The 22,467-nt window shown below is 46.4% G+C and overlaps 3 protein-coding genes across 3 annotated transcripts; 2 read left to right on the top strand and 1 right to left on the bottom strand.

The window, feature by feature from the left end:
* Positions 1 to 3,752: 3,752 nt before the first annotated feature.
* On the top strand, positions 3,753 to 4,184 carry LOC141025719 (vignain-like). The gene has a single exon (XM_073501631.1). It carries the CDS (start codon positions 3,753 to 3,755, stop codon positions 4,182 to 4,184), a length of 432 nt encoding a protein of 143 aa, XP_073357732.1.
* A 42-nt stretch (positions 4,185 to 4,226) lies between these two features.
* LOC109763046 (vignain-like) lies at positions 4,227 to 4,796 on the top strand. Its single transcript, XM_020321914.3, has one exon. It carries the CDS (start codon positions 4,227 to 4,229, stop codon positions 4,794 to 4,796), a length of 570 nt encoding a protein of 189 aa, XP_020177503.2.
* A 9,471-nt stretch (positions 4,797 to 14,267) lies between these two features.
* LOC109763057 (WAT1-related protein At5g64700) lies at positions 14,268 to 16,287 on the bottom strand. Its single transcript, XM_020321924.4, has 3 exons — positions 15,787 to 16,287; positions 15,615 to 15,677; positions 14,268 to 15,476 (listed from the first exon to the last, which is right to left on the bottom strand). The coding sequence occupies exons 1-3, from the start codon at positions 15,966 to 15,968 to the stop codon at positions 14,588 to 14,590; spliced, it is 1,134 nt and encodes a 377-aa protein (XP_020177513.1). The 5' UTR covers positions 15,969 to 16,287; the 3' UTR covers positions 14,268 to 14,587.
* Between the last annotated feature and the right edge of the window lie 6,180 nt (positions 16,288 to 22,467).

The raw sequence follows: 22,467 nt of genomic DNA, 5'->3' as shown, positions 1-22,467 counted from the left end.
GCCGTTGCCCCGAGGTCGTCTCCACGGCTGCACCAATCCGCGTGCTGCCGCTTTGTCGCCCTTTCGGGCTATAGCACTACGGCGCGTGGTCCACGTCGCCGCCCTGAGGCCATCCCTGTGACAACGTGTTGGGTCGCACCTGTGAGCCATAGCGCCGCGGCGCGCGGTGCATGCCACCACCCGAGGACTTCCCCCACCTTCGCCCCGACCCGCATGCTGCCATTGCATCGCCCTTGATGTCGTAGCGCCACAGCACATGGTACACTCCGCTGACCGCGCCGTCGCCTTCTATGTGGTATACTGCACGCCGCATCCCTACGCATGGTAACTCCACTGTCTACACTCGGTGTTTGCCACACTATTGGGTTCCTCCTCGGCTACTTCGAGCACCGCCACCGCGCTCCTACCGGCGACCGATGTGGCCTCCACGGGCTGCCTCTGGTTCTGCCACCAACTTCATCGTCCACCTCTTTGCCTTCGTCCTGCACCAAGCTCATCACCAATGTCACCGTCATCTTCCCCGACCATAGCGGCTGACATCGGCACCTTCTAGCCCACGTCGACTGGCGCCGCAGCCATCTTCGAGTCCTCCACTATTGGCCCCTTTGACAACGTACAGCTCATGTAGGTCCAAATCTACGCATGCCCGGTGCTGGCAACACCTATGAGTGCCTTTGTCCACGACGTGTGCCTAGGCTTGGCAAGCCTGGTGCGGCGCCTCATCAATATTGGCTTCGTCCGTCTATGCATGCCCGGTGTTGGCAACCCCGATGCGTGCCTTCATCCATGACGTGTTCTGGGCTTGGCAAACCAAACGTGACTCGTCAACACCTACTTCCCGGCGCACCACTTTGGAGTGCCCATGTCTAACTCGGCGCATCCTTGCGCCCGCGGCTCCACGGGGAGTGCCTTTAGACCAGCCATCCCGACTTGACATCAACTAGGGTGTCCCTCGCACGGCTATCTCGACCATGGTTATAGCACCCTATGCTGTCAGCTACCTCGGCAATGGCACAAAGGGCTACCGCCTTGCTTGATCAACCTCATCTGTTTCCTCTCCAGCCATATTTTCCGTGATGCATCGTCCGTTACGACTGTGGGGGATGTCTGTCGGCTTCCCTTTGAATTCTTCTCCAGTCTCACCGTCTATGTCGCTACCGTTGTGACCGCGGGGGCGTGTTGAGTATCCTGGTTATTTAGGAAACGTAGGATATTTCAGGATTTGTTCTAACTTTTTTTGTACTTCACGATGATCGTGTAGTCCTATATATATGCCCACAAGGCTCAAGCAAAACAACAATGATTCCACCAATCTCCCTCTCTATTCCTTCCACAAGAAACATCCAAGAAACGTGTGTCTGTGTAGTAATATATCATACGTGGTACATCTCATCAATCATCACAGTGTAAATCAGCAGCAGCCATAGGCACACAAATTATCTTAAATACTAAAAAAATCAAACATATTTAAACTCCAAATTAAGCTATTGTTGTTCCGAAACAGATTAGAATCTACTTAAGTTTCAAAACTATATTCTGAATTAATTTAAGGTGACTTGCATATACTTTGTGCTTTCATTTAATCTATTAAAGTGGAAATTTAAAATATTGTTTTACAGTTTATATGGTGGATAAATTATTGGATTTAACTTTAGGGACAAATAATTTTATGCCCCTAGTTGGGTCACACTCGGCAGTTTTACCCCTAGTTCTCAAAAACCCTCGGTTCTGCCCAAGCCACTTTGCTCCTCTTATGATTTTTCCCTTTGACTGTCACTTTGAAAACTTCATAAAAAATTCATACTAACTAAGAAAAATGCAAACAAGATATCAATAGTTTCAAAAAAAGACACCTATATGTGCATGTCATTTGCATCAAGACAGAAGTGTTGGAAAGTTCCCATCTCGGTTTGAGCTCATATGATCTCACCATGAATAGTAAAATCTGAACAAATTGAAAACTAACAAAAATTTCCATTTTTTCTTGTGGGAAACACTAACAAATATTTTGAGTTCTTGCAAAGTTTCATCTGGGAATAAAATCCATGGAAGTCGTGGTAAAGAAACATAATCAGCACTCTAAAATGATTTTGTTTTGGAGGATAAAATTATTTTTGGCCACGACATCCACGAATTTTGTTCCGATGAAACTTGGCAAAAATTTAAAACATGGTAGATGTTTTCCACCAAAAAATTATTAAAAAAATAAAAAAAAAATTCTTCAGATTTTACTATTCAGGCTGAGATCATATGAGCTCAACTGAGATGGGGACTTTGCAACACCTTTGTCATGAATGAAAATGACATGCATAGATAGTCGATGTTTTTCTGAACATGTTGATATCTTATTTGCATTTTTCTGAGTTATTGTGAATTTGTTATGTAGTTTTCGAAGTGACGGTCAGAAGGCAAAAGCATAAGAGGAGCGAAGTAGTTTGGGCAGAACGGCTATGTGTGACCCAACTAGGGTCATAAAATTAATTATCCGTTAAATTTATTATGAATTTTGAAATGACATTAAGATCATTTTGAAGTTCATATTCGATAAAAAAACACTCCAAATAAATAATAATTGCAGCATAATATAGATTCTAATTATGTATTATTCGGAAGAAGAATACGGAGCCACCTGAACTACCCGAGGAGGTTTAATTAAAAGCTCGCAGGGTGAATACGCCGCCGAGCTAGGTATGTCACCACGCGGATGCTCTAGCAAGGTTGAGCCTGTGGCTAGGGCTTAGCCACGAGGAGCGCTATGAAGGCCACTAGCTCCAAGGGCAGTAAGTGACAACACGATTTGGGCACCATTGTTGCAATGGGGGAGGGCGTGGGGTTATGGGGTCTTGAGTCATGCTTACTGTGCTAAGGTTATCTGATATTTTTCTTGTTCCATTGCAACGCACAGGCATGTTTGCTAGCGAGATTAGCACAGATGATGAAGGTAATAAACAAAAGCTTCAAAGAAGAGAGTACGGTGAATTATATATTCTCCCTTTGCAATGCACGGGCATGCTTGCTAGTAATTATAAAATATCTTCATTGATTTAGTAAATGGAGAGTTTGGTGTTATAGTTAGGCTTGTGTAGACGTTGCAAATAATTTGGGTGCGTCCAAAATCTCACAGTGAAGTCGTTTCTGATGGTTCGCGGTTGAATCTCGATCCAGAATAGAGCAAGAGAGAAGAGGTTTATTTATTCATCATTTAATAAAATGGCAAAATAAAATATTCAAGTTAATTATTTAATTATGGAAATGAATTGTTAATTTAGGAAAAGCCTCTGGGCGTTACAATTTATTCTGCAACTCTTAGGAACGGGAGTTGAGAATATTTGTACCCTTATGCGTGTGTGCGTGCTCGCGTGCGTGTGTATGTAGATAGATAGATAGATAGATAGATAGATAGATAGATAGATAGAGATAGAGATAAAGATAGAGATGGAGATATAGAGATAGAGATAGAAAGATTCGATGTGTGCTAGATATGAACAAATATCTCGAACAGTTACTACTAAATTCACCATGTAGCTCCAAATTTTCTAGTGGCGACCTTTCCTGTGGTTCGGTCTACTACTTCAGCATTTCCGAGTTAACCGGGTATACACAACAAATTCCCCATGCACCACGAGAATTCTGCTATATAAGGAGGACCAAAGCTACATAGCACACTCCACACTAGCCTGATAGCTACGTAAGACACTCAAAGCAACCATTTAGAACATACAATGTCAAGAGCAATTGCAACAATGTTACTCATGGCCATCATGCTTGCTGCCACTACACCGAGGACAAGCACCATGGACATCACAGATAGGGACTTGGCGTCAGAGGAGTCCCTATGGGCACTATACGAGCGCTGGTGCGAGCATCACAATGCCGGGCGCAACCTCAGCGACAAGGCCCGGCACTTCAAAGTGTTCAAGGAGAACGCTCGCATGATCCATCAATTCAACCAAGGTGACACACCCTACAAGATGAACCTCAACCTCTTTGGTGACATGACCGATGAGGAGGTTGACCACATGTATGGTAGCTGCTCCAACCTTAGGTCAGACAGCGGGAAGCGACGCCAAGACTGGTTCACACACGGAGACGTTACCGTGCCTGACAACTTCCCAATGCATGTGGACTGGCGCATGAGAGGCTACGACCAACGGCCACCGGCGGTGACAAATGTGAAGATGTAATGAGGGTGCGGGGCTTGTTGGGCCTTTGCAGCGACAGCAGCAATGGAGGGCATCAACTCCATCAGGACTAGGAACCTGGTGTCATTGTCTGCGCAACAGCTGATAGACTGCGACAAGGGAAGTTTCGGCTGTCGTGGCGGCTACGTGTCATCGGCCTTCAAGTACATGATCAAACACCGCGGCATTGCCACAGCTGCTAACTACCCATATGTTGCCCATGAGCATGACTACTGCTTGATGCCGAAGCGGAAACATGTCGTCACCATCGATGGCTTTAAAGAGGTGCCGCCAAATGATGAGATGGCGTTGCTGCAGGCAGTGGCGGCCCAACCTGTCATTGTGGCTGTCGACCCGAAGGCCTTCCAGCGCTATGGAGGAGGTGTCTTTGTGGGTCCCTGTGGGACAAATTGGACCCATACAATGACGGTGGTCGGCTATGGCACCACCCATGATCATGACCCCAAGAGACGCATGCAATACTGGATCATAAAGAATTCGTGGGGGGCAAAATGGGGTGAAAACGGCTACATCCGCATGGTGCGCGGAGCTGGTTCCTCCAAGCAGGGCTTGTGTGGCATCCTGATGGAAGCTTCGTACCCAGTGAAAAAATAGTAACAAAGGTGGGAATGATATCATGAAGATAATTCAATGACAGTCTATCTAATAATCAAACTGGTGCACATGTGTGTAACCATATGATTTACATTCAATGAACAGCTAGATTTACTATTGACCAGAAGATAAGGTGCATAAATTTCCGCAAAAGTCAAACATATGTATGTTTGATGAGGATTCTAGAATAAAATGTGAAGATCCGCAATAAAAATAAATAAAATATAAAAATACATTTCATAACAGGTCTGATTATAAAAATGTGGTATTATAGATATTAATACTTCTAATTTTTTTGACAAATATGCACAAGTTTGACTTTTCAGAAGATAATAGAGCTTATATTTGGACTAGGGGAGTACTACATATAAAAACACTAGTTTGGTGAATCCAAATGATCTGAGCCATCCAACCACCTATACCCAACGTCTCACACTACACCAATGGTGTATTCATCACAACATCAATAATTTTGAAACCTGTTAATTACATTAATCATAATAAAAAATGACATTAATTGCATTAAGCACAATAAATCTTGGAATCAACATTAATTGCAGTTAATCTTGGATACTATCAAATTGGATGTTCGTGCACGTACACGATTACTAGTGAAGACATAATGTAGACTAGTGTTCTTTGCTAGGTAGTGCAATGTCGTTGTTTGTACAGTTTGATCTATGTTTCCACATTTAGTTGTTTCTTTTAAACTTTTAGGTTGCTTGGCCCACTCGCTAGACTCTACTCTCCTTTTCGCTAATGAAATGAACATCTGTGTATGTTATCCTCAAGAAAAAGCAGCTTCACCTTGGGTCCCACTTCTAGAGAAGATATAACAACAACCCACATATGTAAAATGCATAATGAAACATCTTGATGCTTCTTCTCTGGGAACTACAACACTTAAAATGGCAAAAAAATGTACAAATTGTTAGGTGAATTTTGATGAAGCAGGAATGTCCAAGAGATGCTATGTGCACTGACTTCGTGTCCAAAAAGTTGGATTCGCAGTCTAGCTGGGAGGACTAATTTAAATATGCATGACCATCTCCTTTGTTGCTAGGTAACTATCACCACAAATGAGAGTACCAATGGGTTAATGTAACGGGCGGTTGGATGCACAAATCAACCTATAGCTATTAAGCGTACATACCTTTCTCCCGATAAAGGGCACACTCATCAACTGGTTACAACGCAAAATAAGTGTACACACGTTCTCTGTGTACAACCAACATGAAAAACACACAATATAAAAAGAAAGCATGGCAAATGCTTATGTCGAGGGTGGAAGTCCTATTTTCTAGACTATGCCGCCACCCATGTTGGGTAAGAATCTCTCTAGCCATCTGCTCTAACCACGTACGCATTGCCGTGAACATCGATCAATACTCCATTATATGTAGCGTAGACAACGTACAAAGCCAATGCTTATAACGGTAGATAACCTGTAAGGGAGATGAAGTTTTACTATTAAGAATATATCATTTTAACATAGCAAAAGCGACCATAGTAAGAGAAACGCTCCCACCCTTATTAGTGTACTAAACTTGTTAGCTATACCATCGAGCCAGTGACCATATATAGTAGCAACTTGATGGATACGAATTGGATGCTATTTGACTGATTTACAATGTTGAACGCGTGAAAATTGCACTAGAAGAAGAGAATTATTTAGTCTCATCAAGAGCACAAAAACAATACTTCTTGCTTTCCAACCAATTATGATGCATGAGGTTCTCCTTTGTTAGTACAACTCCACAACGATGGTACCACATAAAAATCTTAACATTAGTGATCTATATTTTCACTCGAGTCTCCAAGTGCAAAAGCACCTTATACATGGAGTCGACTGTGAAAGACCCATTTCGCTTTGTTCATCCCATCCTTGCTTCAGGTGCATCGAATCCAAATGGACTAGAAGATTGTGCAAGGGCAGAAGGCGGCGGCCAAGCAAATCCTACCAAAAAGATATATCCAATGGGGAGGAGCTTAGAACTTGCACAAGAGTATCATCCTTATTGCAAGCAATTTAGTACGATGTTGGATAGTGTTCCGGATAGTAGAGTTTCCCAATAACTTCTCCCCCCAGAAGAAAATATCAGCATTATCCTCGAACATGAACGAACGAAAATGAAAAAGATCTCTCTTTGCCGCCAAGGGTCATGCCCAAAAATGTGATCCCCAGGCTTCCAACTTTCTTGAGACATAGCTTTCCGGACTAAATACTTTTTGTGCAAGATGGTTTGCCATACACTATCCTCGGTAACAAGCTAGTAAAACCATTTACCAAGTAAGTCATTAGCTTATTTTATGGTTGCTGGAGGCAACTTTGCGCTGTAGTATATAAGTTGGTGCAATAAACTAGTCTTTGTATAGGGTAAGAACCGGAACAAGAAGTACTAAAATAGCATTTTAATTGTTGGCAAAACCTAGTAGCTCCTGAGATTCCAGAGCGTTTAACAATGTTGGATACCTCCCAGAATCTAACATTTGGCAAAACCTATTTTTCTTACGTGTGAAATATAGGCTACGAATACCATATGGTGCCGAAGGGAGGAAACATGAGACACGATCTCACATTGCCACATCCCCCCCCCCCCCCCCCCCCCCCCCCCAGCGGCATAAAAAGTTCTTAATTTGTCCATGCAATCTCCGTTTGCATTAACACTTTGGTACTCGTGTCCATTTGCATTCTTCCCTATAAGTAAAGGAGATAGTCATGTATACTTAAGCTACAGCTTTGTGTGTCCTCTCTGCTAGACAGGGAGTCCAACTTTATGGAAATGGAAGAAGTGCACATAGCGTTGCTCAGACATTAGTGCTTCATCGAAACTCACCTAACAACTTTTCCTCTCAGTTTTAATTTTCAAATAACATCTACAAGTTGCATTATACATTTTACACATGTGACTTACATGACTGGTGCTATACTCTAGATGAAAGTGCAAATTTTGACCTTATGGTGAGATCCTCGTTTATGGGTCAGGCAAAGTGTTTCCAAGCAACTCATTCATCAAGATTAAAAGAAGATTAATGGTGTGAGGCTAAGAAAATGGTGTCAAGCATAGAGATACTAGACACGTGCACCTAATGTGTTGCATAGCACAAGGGATTCACGCGAACGCTAGGCGCCGGCGCACCGGCCGAAAGTTTCGGCCGGTCCCGCCCCTGCCGTTTGATGCGAGCCGCTTGGCCAATGGATCTCGGCCAAAAAAGAAAAACGATTCGCCCACGTCTTCTTCTTCCTCAGGTTGGATCTGCAACTCCCGCTCAGGATCCTCGTCACCGCGCCTGCAGTCCCCTCCGGTGGCCGTCCTCGTCGCCGGCCGTCCTTGTGGTCAGTCCCTACCCTCGCCGGTCGTCCTCGTGGTCGGTCCCCACCCTCGCTGGCCGTTCTCGCCGTTGAATGGATGTAGTCAAAAACTACCTCAATCCATGCAACAGCTGCGCCTGCGGTTGCAGCTCCACCGGCGACGGTTATAGCTCCCCTCTGGTTGTAGCTCCATCGCCGCCCCTCGCCGCTCGCTGCACGGAAATTGCGTCGGCGACGACCACCAGTTAGCCAACGCCATTGAATGGATGTAGCAAAAAACTTCACCGGTAGTAGCAAAAATAAACTACGAATGCAGCAAACATCAAACACCGTCGCCGTCTTCGCGAGGTCGCAACTCCGCCTTACATGGATGTAGCAAAAAACTTCAGCGGTAGTAGCAAAAATCTACTACAGTTGCAGCAAAAATCGTCGTTGTCATCATCGCATGGTCGCAGCTCCGCCTGATGGATGTAGCAAAATACTTCGCTAGTAGTAACAAAATCCAACTACGATTGTAGCTTCTCTTTGCTACGCAGTTCCATTGAAGCTTTTCTGTCTATGGTTGAAGCTTTTTTCAACAGCTGTTGAAGCTGTTCTAGGTGACGCTTGCAACACTAGTATACGCGGGTGCATCCAGCCATGGCGGCCGGCGAGGGAGTGCCTCGACGCCGGCGATGGAGGTCGTGGTCGGCCAGTCGCAGCCCGGCGGGGGGATGGGGGGAGGGGGGAGGGGATGCGCCCGTGTGAAGGCTGGAGGTAGGGGATGGATCTGGCCATGGCGGCAGGTAGCCATGCCGGCCGGCGAGGGGAGCCTAGCCGCCGGCGATGGAGGTCGTGGTGGCCATGTCGCAGCCCGGGAGGAGGGGGGAGGGGATCCGCGTCTGTGAAGGCTGGAGGTAGACGCGGGAGAGCGAGCGCGATGGGGAGACCGGCTGAATTTTCAGCCGGTGCGCCGGCTTTAAACGTTTCCCTTCCAAGTAGCCCCCCCTCCACCCTCCGAATTCCACTCTTCGAGAAAAGTACTTAGGACTCCGCAATAATATCATGTTTGTTATGCAGTGTGGAAAAAAAATCTAGACATTAGTCCCACATAAGGGCATTACACAACGGACGGGAACTTTTGTCTCTTGGTGGCACGCGTCCTTGTATTTGTGGCTAGGAGGGGCATTGAGATATGTGGACTTTACCAACACATAACGGGCATCACCAAAAAACAAGATCAGTACAACTGCAAGGTAACACGATTAACACAGATGCCCAAGCCAACTTCTGAGATAGAAGAGTGCAAGTTAATATGTCACCCACCAATGTACAACTAAAGAGTTAACGCTTTGTAGAGATGTCCAGGGACACATTACCTTAATAAAAAAAAGTACATCCCATGAAAGCTTCTGGAATAATTAAATACCGATAGATACAAGCCCCGAAGCTTCCCCTTATCGAGAAAACGAGATCATCTTCAGCCCATTAGGGTTGCGCTCGATGTAGTGTGTATATATACTCCTGTTTGACACCAAAAAGGAAAGAGCTCGCTCATACAAAAAGATAGAGGTTTCCTATAAGCGTCTCCCTTGACTCGGGGTACAAAGTGTTGCGGGCATGGCTGTCGGTGTCAAAACCGGCGGATCTCGGGTAGGGGGTCCCGAACTGTGCATCTAAGGCGGATGGTAATAGGAGGCGGGGGACACGATGTTTACCCAGGTTCGGACCCTCTCGATGGAGATAATACCCTACTTCCTGCTTGATTGATCTTGATGATATGAGTATTACAAGAATTGATCTACCACGAGATCGCAGAGGCTAAACCCTAAAAGCTAGCCTATGGTATGATTGTTGTTGTCCTACAGACTAAACCCTCCGGTATATATAGACACCGGAGGGTGCTAGGGTTACACAGAGTCGGTTACAAGGGAGGAGATCTACATATCCGTACCACCAAGCTTGCCTTCCACGCCAAGGAGAGTCCCACCCGCACACGGGATGAAGTCTTCAATCTTGTATCTTCATAGTCCAACAGTCTGGCCAAAGGATATAGTCCGGCTATCCGAGGACTCCCTAATCCAGGACTCCCTCAGTGGCAGTGTACAAAGTACACAAATACAAGGAAAAGAAAACAAAAAGAAAGTGAGGTCTGCTGGTGCGGCCAAGTGATCAAGCGATCATGGTCTCGTGGTTCCCGGGGGCCTCGAAAAGACCCCGGTTAATTACTCCCGCGGATAGTACCGCAGGACACCTCCGATTAAGCTGCGCAGTCGTCTTCTTCGGACTTCGCTTCGCGTTCCTCATGCATGGTGGTGGTGTGTGTGGCGGCGGCAGAGTACGTGTACTAGGTCGTACACGCGCCGTCGAAAACGTGGCCTTTGCTCAGCCCACGCCCGCCGACGCCGTCTTGCCTCGTCGGTCTCGAGCGGCGTCGATGTTGTTGGAGTTGGGTAGCATGCATGATTGGGCTTGGATTGGACGTCGTTGATGGCTTTGTAGCTTCACCGGAAGTGCAAGGGGTACGCCCCGTGGGAGTAGACATTGGAAGGAGAAAAAGGGACGGATGGACATGCGACACATGGAGTGCGAACACCCGTTGATGACCATATACACCGCCACCAAATAACGGAGGAAGTCGCCACCTAGTGCCACCCGGCGTGGACGGCGGCGGTAGATGGGCTACACACCAATTAGCGTGGCGCCGACACTGAGTGCCGACGGTGATGCCGATCCCATCTCCACGACGGATGCGTCCAAACCGGGAGCCGCTAGACATGAGCAGACCCCGGCACGTGTGACATGTGTTTGTGCTGAAGAAGAGGGAGGCCGCGAGATACGCCTAAGCGTGTCCCGGCTCCAACCGGATGATGTCTCCGTGGCCATAGTTACGGCGAGTCGTCATGACTCATCGAGTGTCGTGCCGCCGCCATCGTAACGATGAGTCGTCGTGACTCGCCGAGCGCCGCGCCACCGCCACCACGTCGAACGGACTATGTCGCCAAGTCCCGGCCAGCCCATGGCGCCTCCATGGACCGGCGAGACGGCGGCGAGAGATACCTCGCGGTGCGACGAAGACTCGCCCAGGCACCACCGGCAGTGTAGGTAGAAGGGGTGGCGCACTAGATGTCACCGAGTCGAACGATGTGTGTCGGCGAATCCCGGCCAGCCCATGGTGCCTCCATGGACCGGCGAGGCGGGAGCGAATGATGCCTCGCGATGTGGCGGCGCCTTGCCCAGGCGCCGCCAATGGTGTAAGTAGAAAGGGGCGGCGCACTACATGGCACGGAGTCGAATGACGCGTGCCGCGAAGTCCCGACATGATGTTGTTGCCGGCGGACTCGGCGACGGAGGGTACGTCGAGGACCATGCACGGACGACGGCCCCGGTATGTCGTCGTCTTGAATAGAGAGTGCGCCGGGTCGCGCATAGGCTGCAGCCCCGGCACGTCGTCGCCCATGGTGAGTCCGGCATGAGGGACCGCCGGAGGCTGCACACGAAGGGCAAGCCGGCGTGTCGTCACCGGTGGCTAGTCCGGCGTGAAGGGGTCGCCGGGGGCTGTACACGAAGGACAATACGGGCGCGTGGTCGCCGGTGGTGAGTCCGGTGTGAAGTGGCCGCCGGGGGCTGCACATGAAGGGCAACCCAGACGCGTCGTCGCCGGTGATGAGTCCAGCGTGAAAGGATCGCAGGGGCTGCAGCAACCCTGGCGCATCGTCTTCAAGAGCATCGAGGGCCAACGTCGGCTCCGTCCGTGCGGCCGCAGCTCCAGCCGCCGCCATCAAGATGTAGAGTGAAGGGGTAAGAGAGATTCTCACCTTGAGAAAAGATGATCGGCATGGTCGTGTCGTCGGGAGTTCAAACGCACAGGTCAGCACGCTTGCTCACGTTCCCTTCCCGGCCGCCTGCACGAGAAGGAAGACGAGCGCACGTCTGGCCGTCTCTCCTCCTGGATGCGGGAGTCCCCCGAGCTCTCCTGGGTCTGTCCTCGTGGATGGATGGATGTGGTGGTATTTATAGGCAAGTTGGAGAAGAGGTAGGGCATCGGGCCGTGGCGCCGTTCCGATTTTCCTGGACCGGATATGGATGAAACGCTGTTTAAGATCAACGTGCCATCGCTCCAGCCCCTCCTCCAAGTAAATGGTTTTCTTGATCGGTTGCAACAGCTCTGGCTGTACGCACTACTTGCCCGAGGAGTTTTCAGGCTGTTTAAATCTTCCTCATCCCCGCTCGTACGTGCCTGGGCATATGACTGCGTGTGGACTCTGCTTTTTTTAGAAAAGGAGAACGACCCCCGGCCTTTGCATCTAGATGATGCATACGGCCATTTTCTTAATTATTGACACAAGACCTTATAAAGTCATACAACAGTAAGACTAAAGCCACCGACTAAGCAACATCTGTCGCTATTCCTATCCAGTTGATGAAGGGGCGCTGAAAGTTTAGGCCTAATACCAAACAGACCTCGCAGCCAAACCTAACATCTAAGACTTGAGGTCCCAACAAGGACGCCTGCCGGGTATGGGCACCCACCAGTCCAGCGTGCTCCTCAACTAGGACGCCTGCCGGGTATGATGCCGCCGCAGCCACCTGCCGCCAATCCATCTTCAGAGCTGTACTGCTGAATCAACCTTGCCTGGTCTAGCTGCTGCCGACGCCACCATGATGCCAGGCAGCCTCACCCTCCTGCGCGAGTTCATCTCCGCTCATTAGGCGCCGAGTCTCCACTGCGCCACGCCGCCGAGATCCACCGTCATCAATGGACAAGATGAAACACCGCTCCTCCTCTCGTCCCCTCCAGCCAGAACTTGGTCCAAAACGATGCCCCCAGGAGGGAGAACGACATCGAAACGTCGTCATCGTCCGATCCGGTATACCCAGATCTAGGGTTTCCCCTGGAACCTCCCGATCAGGTTGACGTGACCTGCAACAACGATGATTCGAGAAGGAAACGACGTCATAGACGCCGCCATCGTCCGCAGTCAGGCGCGATTGTCACCAGAAGCCGTATCGTCCTGATCTCGTGGCTGGCTAGAACCGCGCGGAGTCTCGCCATGAAGACGTATGCCGCAACTGGTACTCCGGTAGAGATCCTCCATACCCTCACCGGTCCCTCCACGCACCGCCGGCCGGCCAAGACCACGTCGCGGTGGATCTGGACGGGACGCCAGATCCGCGGCCGCCGCGACCCATCTTCAGGCAGAGCCATCCACGTTCATTTATGAAGTGCTGCCACCATCCATGCACGAAGGGAAGCCCATCGCCGTCCTGGACCGCTGCCCGCCGCCGCACAGGCTAGGGGCGCCGCCCTGCCTGCTGCCCACGGGCGCACCACAAGAGACGCCCTTGCCGCCTCAAGGGGATCCGCCTCAAGGGGATCCCGCTGCAGATCCGCCCGCCCTAGCGCCTTGGCACCGGGCTTGCCGCCACCGCGGACCTCGCCGGCGGCAGCAGGATGGCCAAGGGAGGCTCGCTGGTTTTTTTGGCCCCCTGGCGTCGCCCAGGGAGGCGACGCGAGGGGGTACGAGTGGGATTGATCGGCGTACGAGCGGGTGGACTCTGCTGGGACGGCCGACGCGTATTTGAGTACATACGCGTACGTACCGGCCGGCCGGGCGCTTTTTTCTTTTTTTGCATGGCCGGGCGCTTATTTGGGTATGTACGTGTGTAGCCGGACGGTGCACTGGTACGTACACGTATGATGGTACATACACAAGGCCATGCTACCATCCTATATATACTTGGCCAAACACGCATGCATGGATGGGTACGTCGAGGAGCACGGGCACGCATGCACCACTCCATCGGATGCTACAATACACACGCCTGTAAATGACATTGCACTCCTTTTTTTTATTCTCTAGCATGCCGTGCATACATATTTTGGACTTAGCTCGGACAAAACCGCGTCAAACAACTCCCACTTCCAAAAGGTACATCCACCAAACTAAACTAAAACACAAATATCTCAACTACATGGACTGATATGTGTCATCGCACAAAAGGGCCGACCTGTGAACTCCTAGCAGAGAAAAAACACCATAATGCGCAATGGAACCGATTATACTCTATGTTGGATGAGCAAAGATGACTGTGGTGACTCGTGGCACATAAACTCTAGGAAGTGGTCAAATGGAGAAATAAAGGAAGCACAATAACAGAGCGAGGACAAGGAAGACTATGGAAAACACATTATACTATTATCAAATAGCTTGTTGTTGAGCTACACAAAATTCTCATTACATAGCATGCGTCTGTTTTGTGAGTTCTCTTATACCGGCACTAAACCGCAAAGATCTTCTCTACTCCTAAAGGGGCAGAACATAGGTCGTTCGTTAGTTTGTACTAGATGTTCGTTAATAAAGTTTCCAGTAATACATTCCTTGTGCTCAGACGGGTGGACTATTATACATTTCACTCAAGAGTCTCTGTCAAACTAACAACTCCTCGTGGCCGACCTGCTTGATGCATGCCGGTAAGAGAACCCTGTATTTCGCAGCTACACCTGTGAAGCCATCTTGATATTCTTCTCCTCCAACTTTATCTTATCCTCCTTGTCACCATTACGAGCATTACTACTATAGCATCCTTGTTTCACGGCGGACGCTGCTGATGCAGGAGCTAGACCAGGTGGCGGTGGCTGTTGCTGCTCCTTGCTCTTCCCCAAAAGCACGCTGTACAGCCCGGCGACCAGCAGCGCCCCGCCAAGGACGCTGCCGAGGTGAACGACCTCACCGAGGAAGAAGGAGGAGCAAAACATGGTGAGCACGAGCCCTACCGGATTAGTCATGGCCAGAAACACGGGGCCTCGCCGCTCGATGCACCACGCCTGCAGGTAGAAGGACACCCCCGTCACCACGAACCCGGAGTAGGCCACGGCGACGAGCCCCACATCCAGCTGTAGCCTCCACACGACGGACATGTCCTTCCCGAAAGCGGTCACCGCAGCCGCCAGGGCGAGGGACTGCGCCGTGCTGAGCAGGCATTGCAGTGTCGTGGCCAGCAACTTATTGGGGTACTCCGTGAGGAGGCGCGCTTGGAGGACGATCCAGAGCGACCACGTCAGGTTAGCCAGGAGCATCAGGAACGTGCCTTTCATCCATTCCCCTTGCTTCCCGCCGGCCATGGCGGCGGCGAAGGCGCGGTGGTGGTTGAGAGGGTTGAGCGGTGGGCCGGTGTAGAGGGCGATGACGAGGACCCCGGCGACACAGAGCGTGACGCCGGCGAGCTTTGCTGTGCCCGCGGCGGTGCGGAGCTTGATGGCCTCGAAATGTAGGAGGACGGCGAAGAGGAAGGTGAAGACGGGGATGGAGTTGCTCGTTGCTGAAGCCACCGTCGCGGAGGTGTACTTGAGGCTCATGTTGTGCAGGTTCATGCTCACCGTGTTCCTGCGCATGTGTGCAATACTTGTTACCATTACACGTACGCATGTACTATATATTAGTATCACTTCCTCGATCCATTTAAGCAAAAACAAACGACGAATCCAAAGTGCAATGTTAATGGTGTCGTGCTCCTACTCTTACCCGAGTAAAGCATACATGAATATCTTGGTGAACAGCCACAGTGACATGGGTGGCGCGTTTCTCCTGCAAAATCATCGACATTCGTGGATACGATTATACGACTCATATTAAGAGGAATCAGCTAGTTGTGTCTTGATCAAGTAACTAAGTAACTAATTAGTTAGTTAATTACCTTTCAAGGAGGATAGCGAGGGGTAGCAAGAGAAGACTGGCGGCTGCCTGGCGGTAGAAGATGAAGACAAAGGTATTCATGCCGCCGTCGAAGGCCGCCTTGGAGACGATGTACATGCCGGTGTAGATCACCCGTATCACCATTGCAACAACGTACACCTTCTTCCCTGCATCCGTCGACATGCCTAGCTTCTTCTCCCGACAGATCGACAAGTACTCACTTTTCACCGAGTACGCCTTATATAATCAAAGCTCAACCGGGAATGCATATATGCTCATGTTTAAACTAAGTACTCCCTATTCCTCTATAGATGCTCATGTTTAAATTAAGTACTACCTCTGTAGTGCGCATACATTCTAGCTCCAATACCAATGCATGACATGGATGTTGCAGTATGGACGAAAGCAGCCTCGCTGCATGCAGCAGCCTGTCCTACGCACTATGGAGAGGAGATTCTAACCAGGGCCAGCTTCGTCCAAACATGCATGTGGCTGCAAATGCGTACTACAATTTGGAATCCCAGCCAAAAAAATACACGCACTACAATTCGGAATGGATGGAGTACTAGCTAGCTAGCAGCTTTTTCTCCTTATCTTTTTGTGACAAAGTTAGCCTTTTCTCTCTTTTCTTTTTGTGACAATGTTGCTTTTTCTCTGGCTTGCTCTGATTCACACATTTTATGTCTTTGGGCAAAGAGTGATGTATCTCTCATCTTTCTTTCCCTTTGGAAAAGATCTGATGCGGTTGCATGGCACTTTAGTTTGGTCAGTGCTCACTGCTCATTTGGGAAACTAGCTAGCTAGCTAGTGTTGTACCCCTCTTGCTTCCTCCAAAATATATGTGATCAATCGTTATTGATTGGAGGTGTGAGAATGTACCAGCTAGTGTATGTCTTGTAGCAATGATTTTTATTTCAATTAGGGGATGTCCTCCTACACCATCCACCCTGCAATGTGCATTCGGATCTCCAAAATTTCCATAGTGTCTTCTGTTGCAACTACGTTCTTGTTTCTTCAAGCATAATTATTAAAATTACTCATTTTAATATACATAAAATCAGCTGAATTTGCGTGTGTAAACTAGGAAAATATTGCAAGGTATTTTTCAACGTACTTGACATTCTAGAATTCATGCCGCCAGATTCTCAAAAATTAAACAATTAGATTTACCATTCAAACATTTTCATAATATAAGCTGCGATATGGGAGGTGATTATGATAATCCCAGTTGTCATATATACCAGTTATTGTGTAGTCTATCATTTGTTTTACTACCTTTTTCTTAATTTCCCAGCTATTTCATATAATAATTTATTGGTTATAGATTAAGTTTAGGACAACGACATTTAGCAACCCCCAATGAGCCGAAACCTCAAGTAGATAAAAAGAATGGAATGCCTCTAACTCACTTTGGATAATTCTAATGAAGTTCGCCTTTTTCTTTCTGAGCCACCGCAGGCCATCCTCTTCTTCTTTTTTTAAGGTAAGAAAGACCATGGAGGCTCATCCTCGTTCTTTTCACCAACATGAAAATCGAACATTGACGACGACTCATCAATGACAAATATTTGCCAGCTGGTGTCTCTTACAATTGCATGCAAGCTAAAACATATGCCTCTGCACATGGGGCAACGTGCAACTTGATGGCGTTTAAAAACACCACTATCTCAAAAAGACGAAAAACTAAAAAAAAGCAGTGGTAAACATGCAACTCCCCGCCCCCCTCCCATAACGCGAGAAAACACCACTTTATTGTTGTCGCGTTGAAGTCATGCAGTTGTGGTCGGGTGACATTTGCAGTTGAGTGCCTAGTCGCAGATGTGCAACCACTCCTCCCCCGACAAAACACCACCAAGTTTGCAGTTGCACTGAAGACATATAAAATTAGTCAAGTATGGTAGTTACAGTTGTGTGCCTAGTAATAGAGATGCTACTACCCCTCTCCTCGACAAAACATCAGAGTTGCAGTCGCGTTGAAGGCATGCAACTGTAGTCATGGCCGACAGTAGCAATTTAGCAATTGTGTGCTTAATGCCAGACATGCAACTGCCCCCTCCCTCGATAAAACACCATAGAGTTGCAGCCGCATTGAGGACATGTACTTGCAGTCGGAGGCAACACTTGCAGTTGCTCGCCTAGTAGCAGACACGCAACTTCCCCTCTTGGAAAAGCAGATGTAATAAGACCCCATGCTTCGGGATCCCATATATCATCAATTACTATGAAGTATCTACAAAAAATGCAACCCAAGTAAGAAACTAAGTAGTAGTGGAATCTTACTAAACTTAGCAGAGGGTCACATATAATTTCAAATATATCTATGTAAAGCACACCCATTACATGTGGATTAGTGGAATATATCTATGTAAAGCACACCCATTACATGTGGATTAGTGGATGGCGCAACCATATATGCATGCAAATTAGGTCAAAGTATAATGGAATGCCAATTCATCAAAAAAATATCGGATTTCAATTCTTAAATTAATGTAGGTTGTTTATATACCCCCATCACCATCAATCAGACAATGAGTCGTCATGTCATTCTCAAAGAATTTTAGCCCCTCATGCGAGAGCTCCCTGAAGCCACTCCTACTGGAGTCAGGTTTGATGCGCACCACGAAGCTGTCCCTCTTTAAGACTTATTATTATATTGATCATGTTTATGCGGTAATATATGTTTCCGGGGGGCATATGCCCCCCCCCCCCGCCCCCCCCCCCCCCCCCCCCAAGAACAACTTGTCCCGATATTTCCAACTTTGAATGTACTCATGGCAATGTTGCACATGCAATGCAGGTCTCCGCTGATATAAATTCAATCAGAAGTACATTAGAAGTCTATGAAAAATAGAAACACTAACTAGTTTAATTTATCTCTCCATATGTTCAATAAGGATATATCATTAAATTTGTTATGTGCCAAGAAATAAAAGTATTTATAGTGAAGAGACTATAGAGGGATCATAAATTTTGCATCTTCTAGAATGAAAATTATACCATTTGCATGAAGAAATTTGAAATCCAAGCATATAACTCATGGTAAAGGTTGTATTTTGATAAAAAAATATTACATTTTTGTAGACTACGAAAATTGTACATTGTACAGTTGTTCCTCTTCAACCTTTCCTTTAACTACACAATAAAAATGAAAAATAATATGAATACAGTGCAATCCATGACTGGACCAACAATTGTTGAACAACTGGTAACTTGTTCCAAACGACTATAGAATTAATCATCCTAATACGAACTTTCCCTTGCCAATAAAAATAACGTACTTATTTTTTTATGTTGTTGTGGGTTGATTTTTCTTGCATCTTTTTATAGCTAATAAAAGGTTGCATACTACGCACCAATGTTTATTTACTATAGCTGAGGTGAGTAATTTAAGCATATATGTTCTACCAATCAGCATTAGTTATTAAGTAAAACTGGATTTATGTACTAAGCATCTCATATATCTGAAGAAGATCAAAATATGCCTGTGGACGGTGCTTTTCTTCCATATATTGTCTAACAGTGGATGGAAATGTGCCTGACAATCAGCAAGTATCAAGTAAGTATGCCACCACCGTTAATGTTGGTTTGCTGAATCTGTTTCTCGGGTCGATATTTAGTAGTCGATTTCTCGGGCAGGAAATCCAATTGCTATTAAAAATTAGTTGTGAGTTGATAATTTCAGGTTCGTGAATTTTTTTGGGATAGATTCCAGTTTATGTTATTTAGATTACACGTCAAATTATGTACTTTGAGTGTGGAGTAGTTTGATGCTCGTAGGAAAATGATAGAGATACAAGTGTTTGCATTGGGTAAAATATTTTATGAATGCTGGAGCCATGGCAAGCATTCATAAAAGCTTCCTTCCATATTTATTTGAAGCATATGTATTTCGTCACCAACGGTCATGGAAAGATTATCCTGAATTGTTGACGTTGGAAGAGAAATAGTGGTCAAATTGAAGGGTTTCCCTCTTGCAGCAAAAACTGTAAGTAGATTACTACGAAAAGCCAGCTTACATTGTACCATTGAACAAGAGTTCTGGAGAGTAAAGATTGGGAGTTACTGATGACGGGAAAATGGCGGGCGTGTAGACATGCGTCCACATCATTGATACAGAGTGAATAATTTAAATGCATAGATGCATACAATAAAAATAGGATCAAACATTGCAGGTACTTTATTTCCAGAACTCTTACATTTACATAAAAGATCTGTTAATTACATCTCTGTAGAGAAAACTCCTGATTAAGAATTCCAACATATCTATTACATAGCATCACAACACATGAGTACCACAAAATGTAGAAATAAAAGAAGACTACAAAATTTAGAAATAAAAGTCCTCCTCGCTGTCGTCGACGTCGGCGTACTTGGGGAGCCTTGAACTTCGTCTATGCTAACATATGTGTTGCATAACATTCATGATCTGACAATTTCATATAGCATGTGCATGACTGGCTGATTAACCATTATGAATTTTAACAATATGTAGTGATTGTCTTTTGAATCATATGAAGGTTTATTTAATGGTTAACTAGCCGGTTTTGCTAGCATGCGTGCAATATAGGGCATAACTCTTTTATGAGCTAATTTTGCATGAGACTTCTATATGCATGCATGAAATGGAGGAGTATCGAATTTACTTTATAACAACGCACATAATGTTGCATCAAGCCAACATATGGGGAGGCTAAATGGAATTTGATAACGCACTATGTTATGTTTAGTGACAGCAACATAGGCTATAACCCTATTTATCCTTTAACTTTGTAGATGCATGCACCTATATGAAAGGGATGCACGGTTTTCATTTTAATCCATATGAGAGATTATCTTATGTCATGCAGTCATATTAATACTAGTTTTTCCCTATAGTCTGAAACATATCATATGTGGACATGCGACTAAGTGACTCTAGTTAAATGCCTATATGGGTCCGGATTTCGAGTGTGTGAGAATATTTTTTATAAACTTTCACTTCATTTGTATTACTACTAACATCATGTAGCAACATCCTGCCCATGTGTAGCATAACCAAATGAAGTATGTTGATTTCTTCTTGCTTGTATTATCACCAACATAGCATAAATTATATGCTTGTAGTGTAACCAAACAGAAGTATGTATCAATTTATATTTTGCATGGACATGATGGGTCAATGAAAATTGTTATTTCAAGTTTAGCTATGTAGGATTAAACTATGTATGTTTCATGATCATATCTATTTTGGACATTTCCATCTTGTAGACGCACTATGTTATATCTAGTGCAAATCAGTACGGGGAAATTCATCTATCATTTAATTTAGCTGATACATGCATTCAAATGAAAGGAGCACGTAAGTAGTCTGACTAATTTCCCGATCAAGGCAATGCAAATAATGTCTTGCATGACCTTACTTCACATGCATATCTACTAGTATCTAACCATGATGCCTACTAGTATCTAATCAGAGTGCATGCTACTTTTGAAGTTTGAGAACATTTTAGGAATATATGGCCGTGTGCATTGATTTTACCAAGATTAGACCCTATCCTGATCAAGGTTGTTAATTAGGCAAATATGACATACCAACATTATTGGTCTTTTCTTCACCGCTAGTACCTCATGATAAAACAATTACCTCAACATTGGACTATATGAAGGAAATCCGCCTTGATTTCAACCGGCACGAATTTCATTTGTATTCTTGATTTGTACCCACATGGGATGCAAGATCACCATGAGACCAAAAACGAGATGGATATTATTTGTTCTCGAGTTGTATCAACATGGAGATGCAAGATCACCATGAGACCAAAAACAAGATGGATATAATTTGTTCTTGTGTTGTATCGACATGGAGATGCAAAATCACCATGAGACCAAAGCAAGAAGAACTTTGCTTGCACATGTGCACTTTAGTTCACATCAGTATAGGATTGAAGATCAATATATGACTAGACCCAGCATTCCATTTATCATCTTGATTTGTATCAACATGGGATAAAGATCACCATGAGACCGAACCAAGAAAGAATTAATTGGGCAGCACCGAACATATATGATGTGTATGGTGAAATGGTAGCATCATCGATGGATATATTTTAGTCTTGAATTGTATCAACATGGGATACAGGATCAAGACCAAAACAAGAGCGACCTAGTCTAACCTTGGTTTGTATCAACAAGGGATGCTAGATCCCATGAGACCAAACAAGATGTGCTATGTGAAGTGACGTAGAACACCCATACTATTTGAGGCATATGATTCAACAAGGATACATCAAGAATGGAGCCAGGAGGTTGCCTTGAATTCTCACCTTGCCTTGGATGTCGTCATGTACGTGTGATGTGGTGATGTAGATGAGCAGCCGCCCGTGTAGAGCAGCTCGTGGGCGATGCAGATGGAGAGCAGCCGGCGATGAATGGCGCGGACGATGAGCGGTCGGCGATGTGTGTGGCCAATGAGGAGCAGTGCGACGGCGAGGGCGACGACAACGACGAGCGGCCAGCGACAACGATGACGGCGAGGCGAACAGCTAGCGGCGACAACGGCGACCGGACGGCCGGCGGCAACGACAATGAGCGGCGTTGCAGCGTATGTATGTGTGTGTGAGTATTGGACAGGAGATAGAACAAGCGATGGATGGATCCATGATAAGCGAGCAGCCTTGGCAACGTTCGTTTCGGCTGGTATTTA

This window comes from Aegilops tauschii, chromosome 6 (genome assembly GCF_002575655.3).
Source record: "Aegilops tauschii subsp. strangulata cultivar AL8/78 chromosome 6, Aet v6.0, whole genome shotgun sequence".
Lineage (NCBI taxonomy): Eukaryota > Viridiplantae > Streptophyta > Magnoliopsida > Poales > Poaceae > Aegilops > Aegilops tauschii.
The sequence above is the reverse complement of the archived record's forward strand: the minus strand, read 5'-3'. Positions and strand labels throughout refer to the sequence as shown.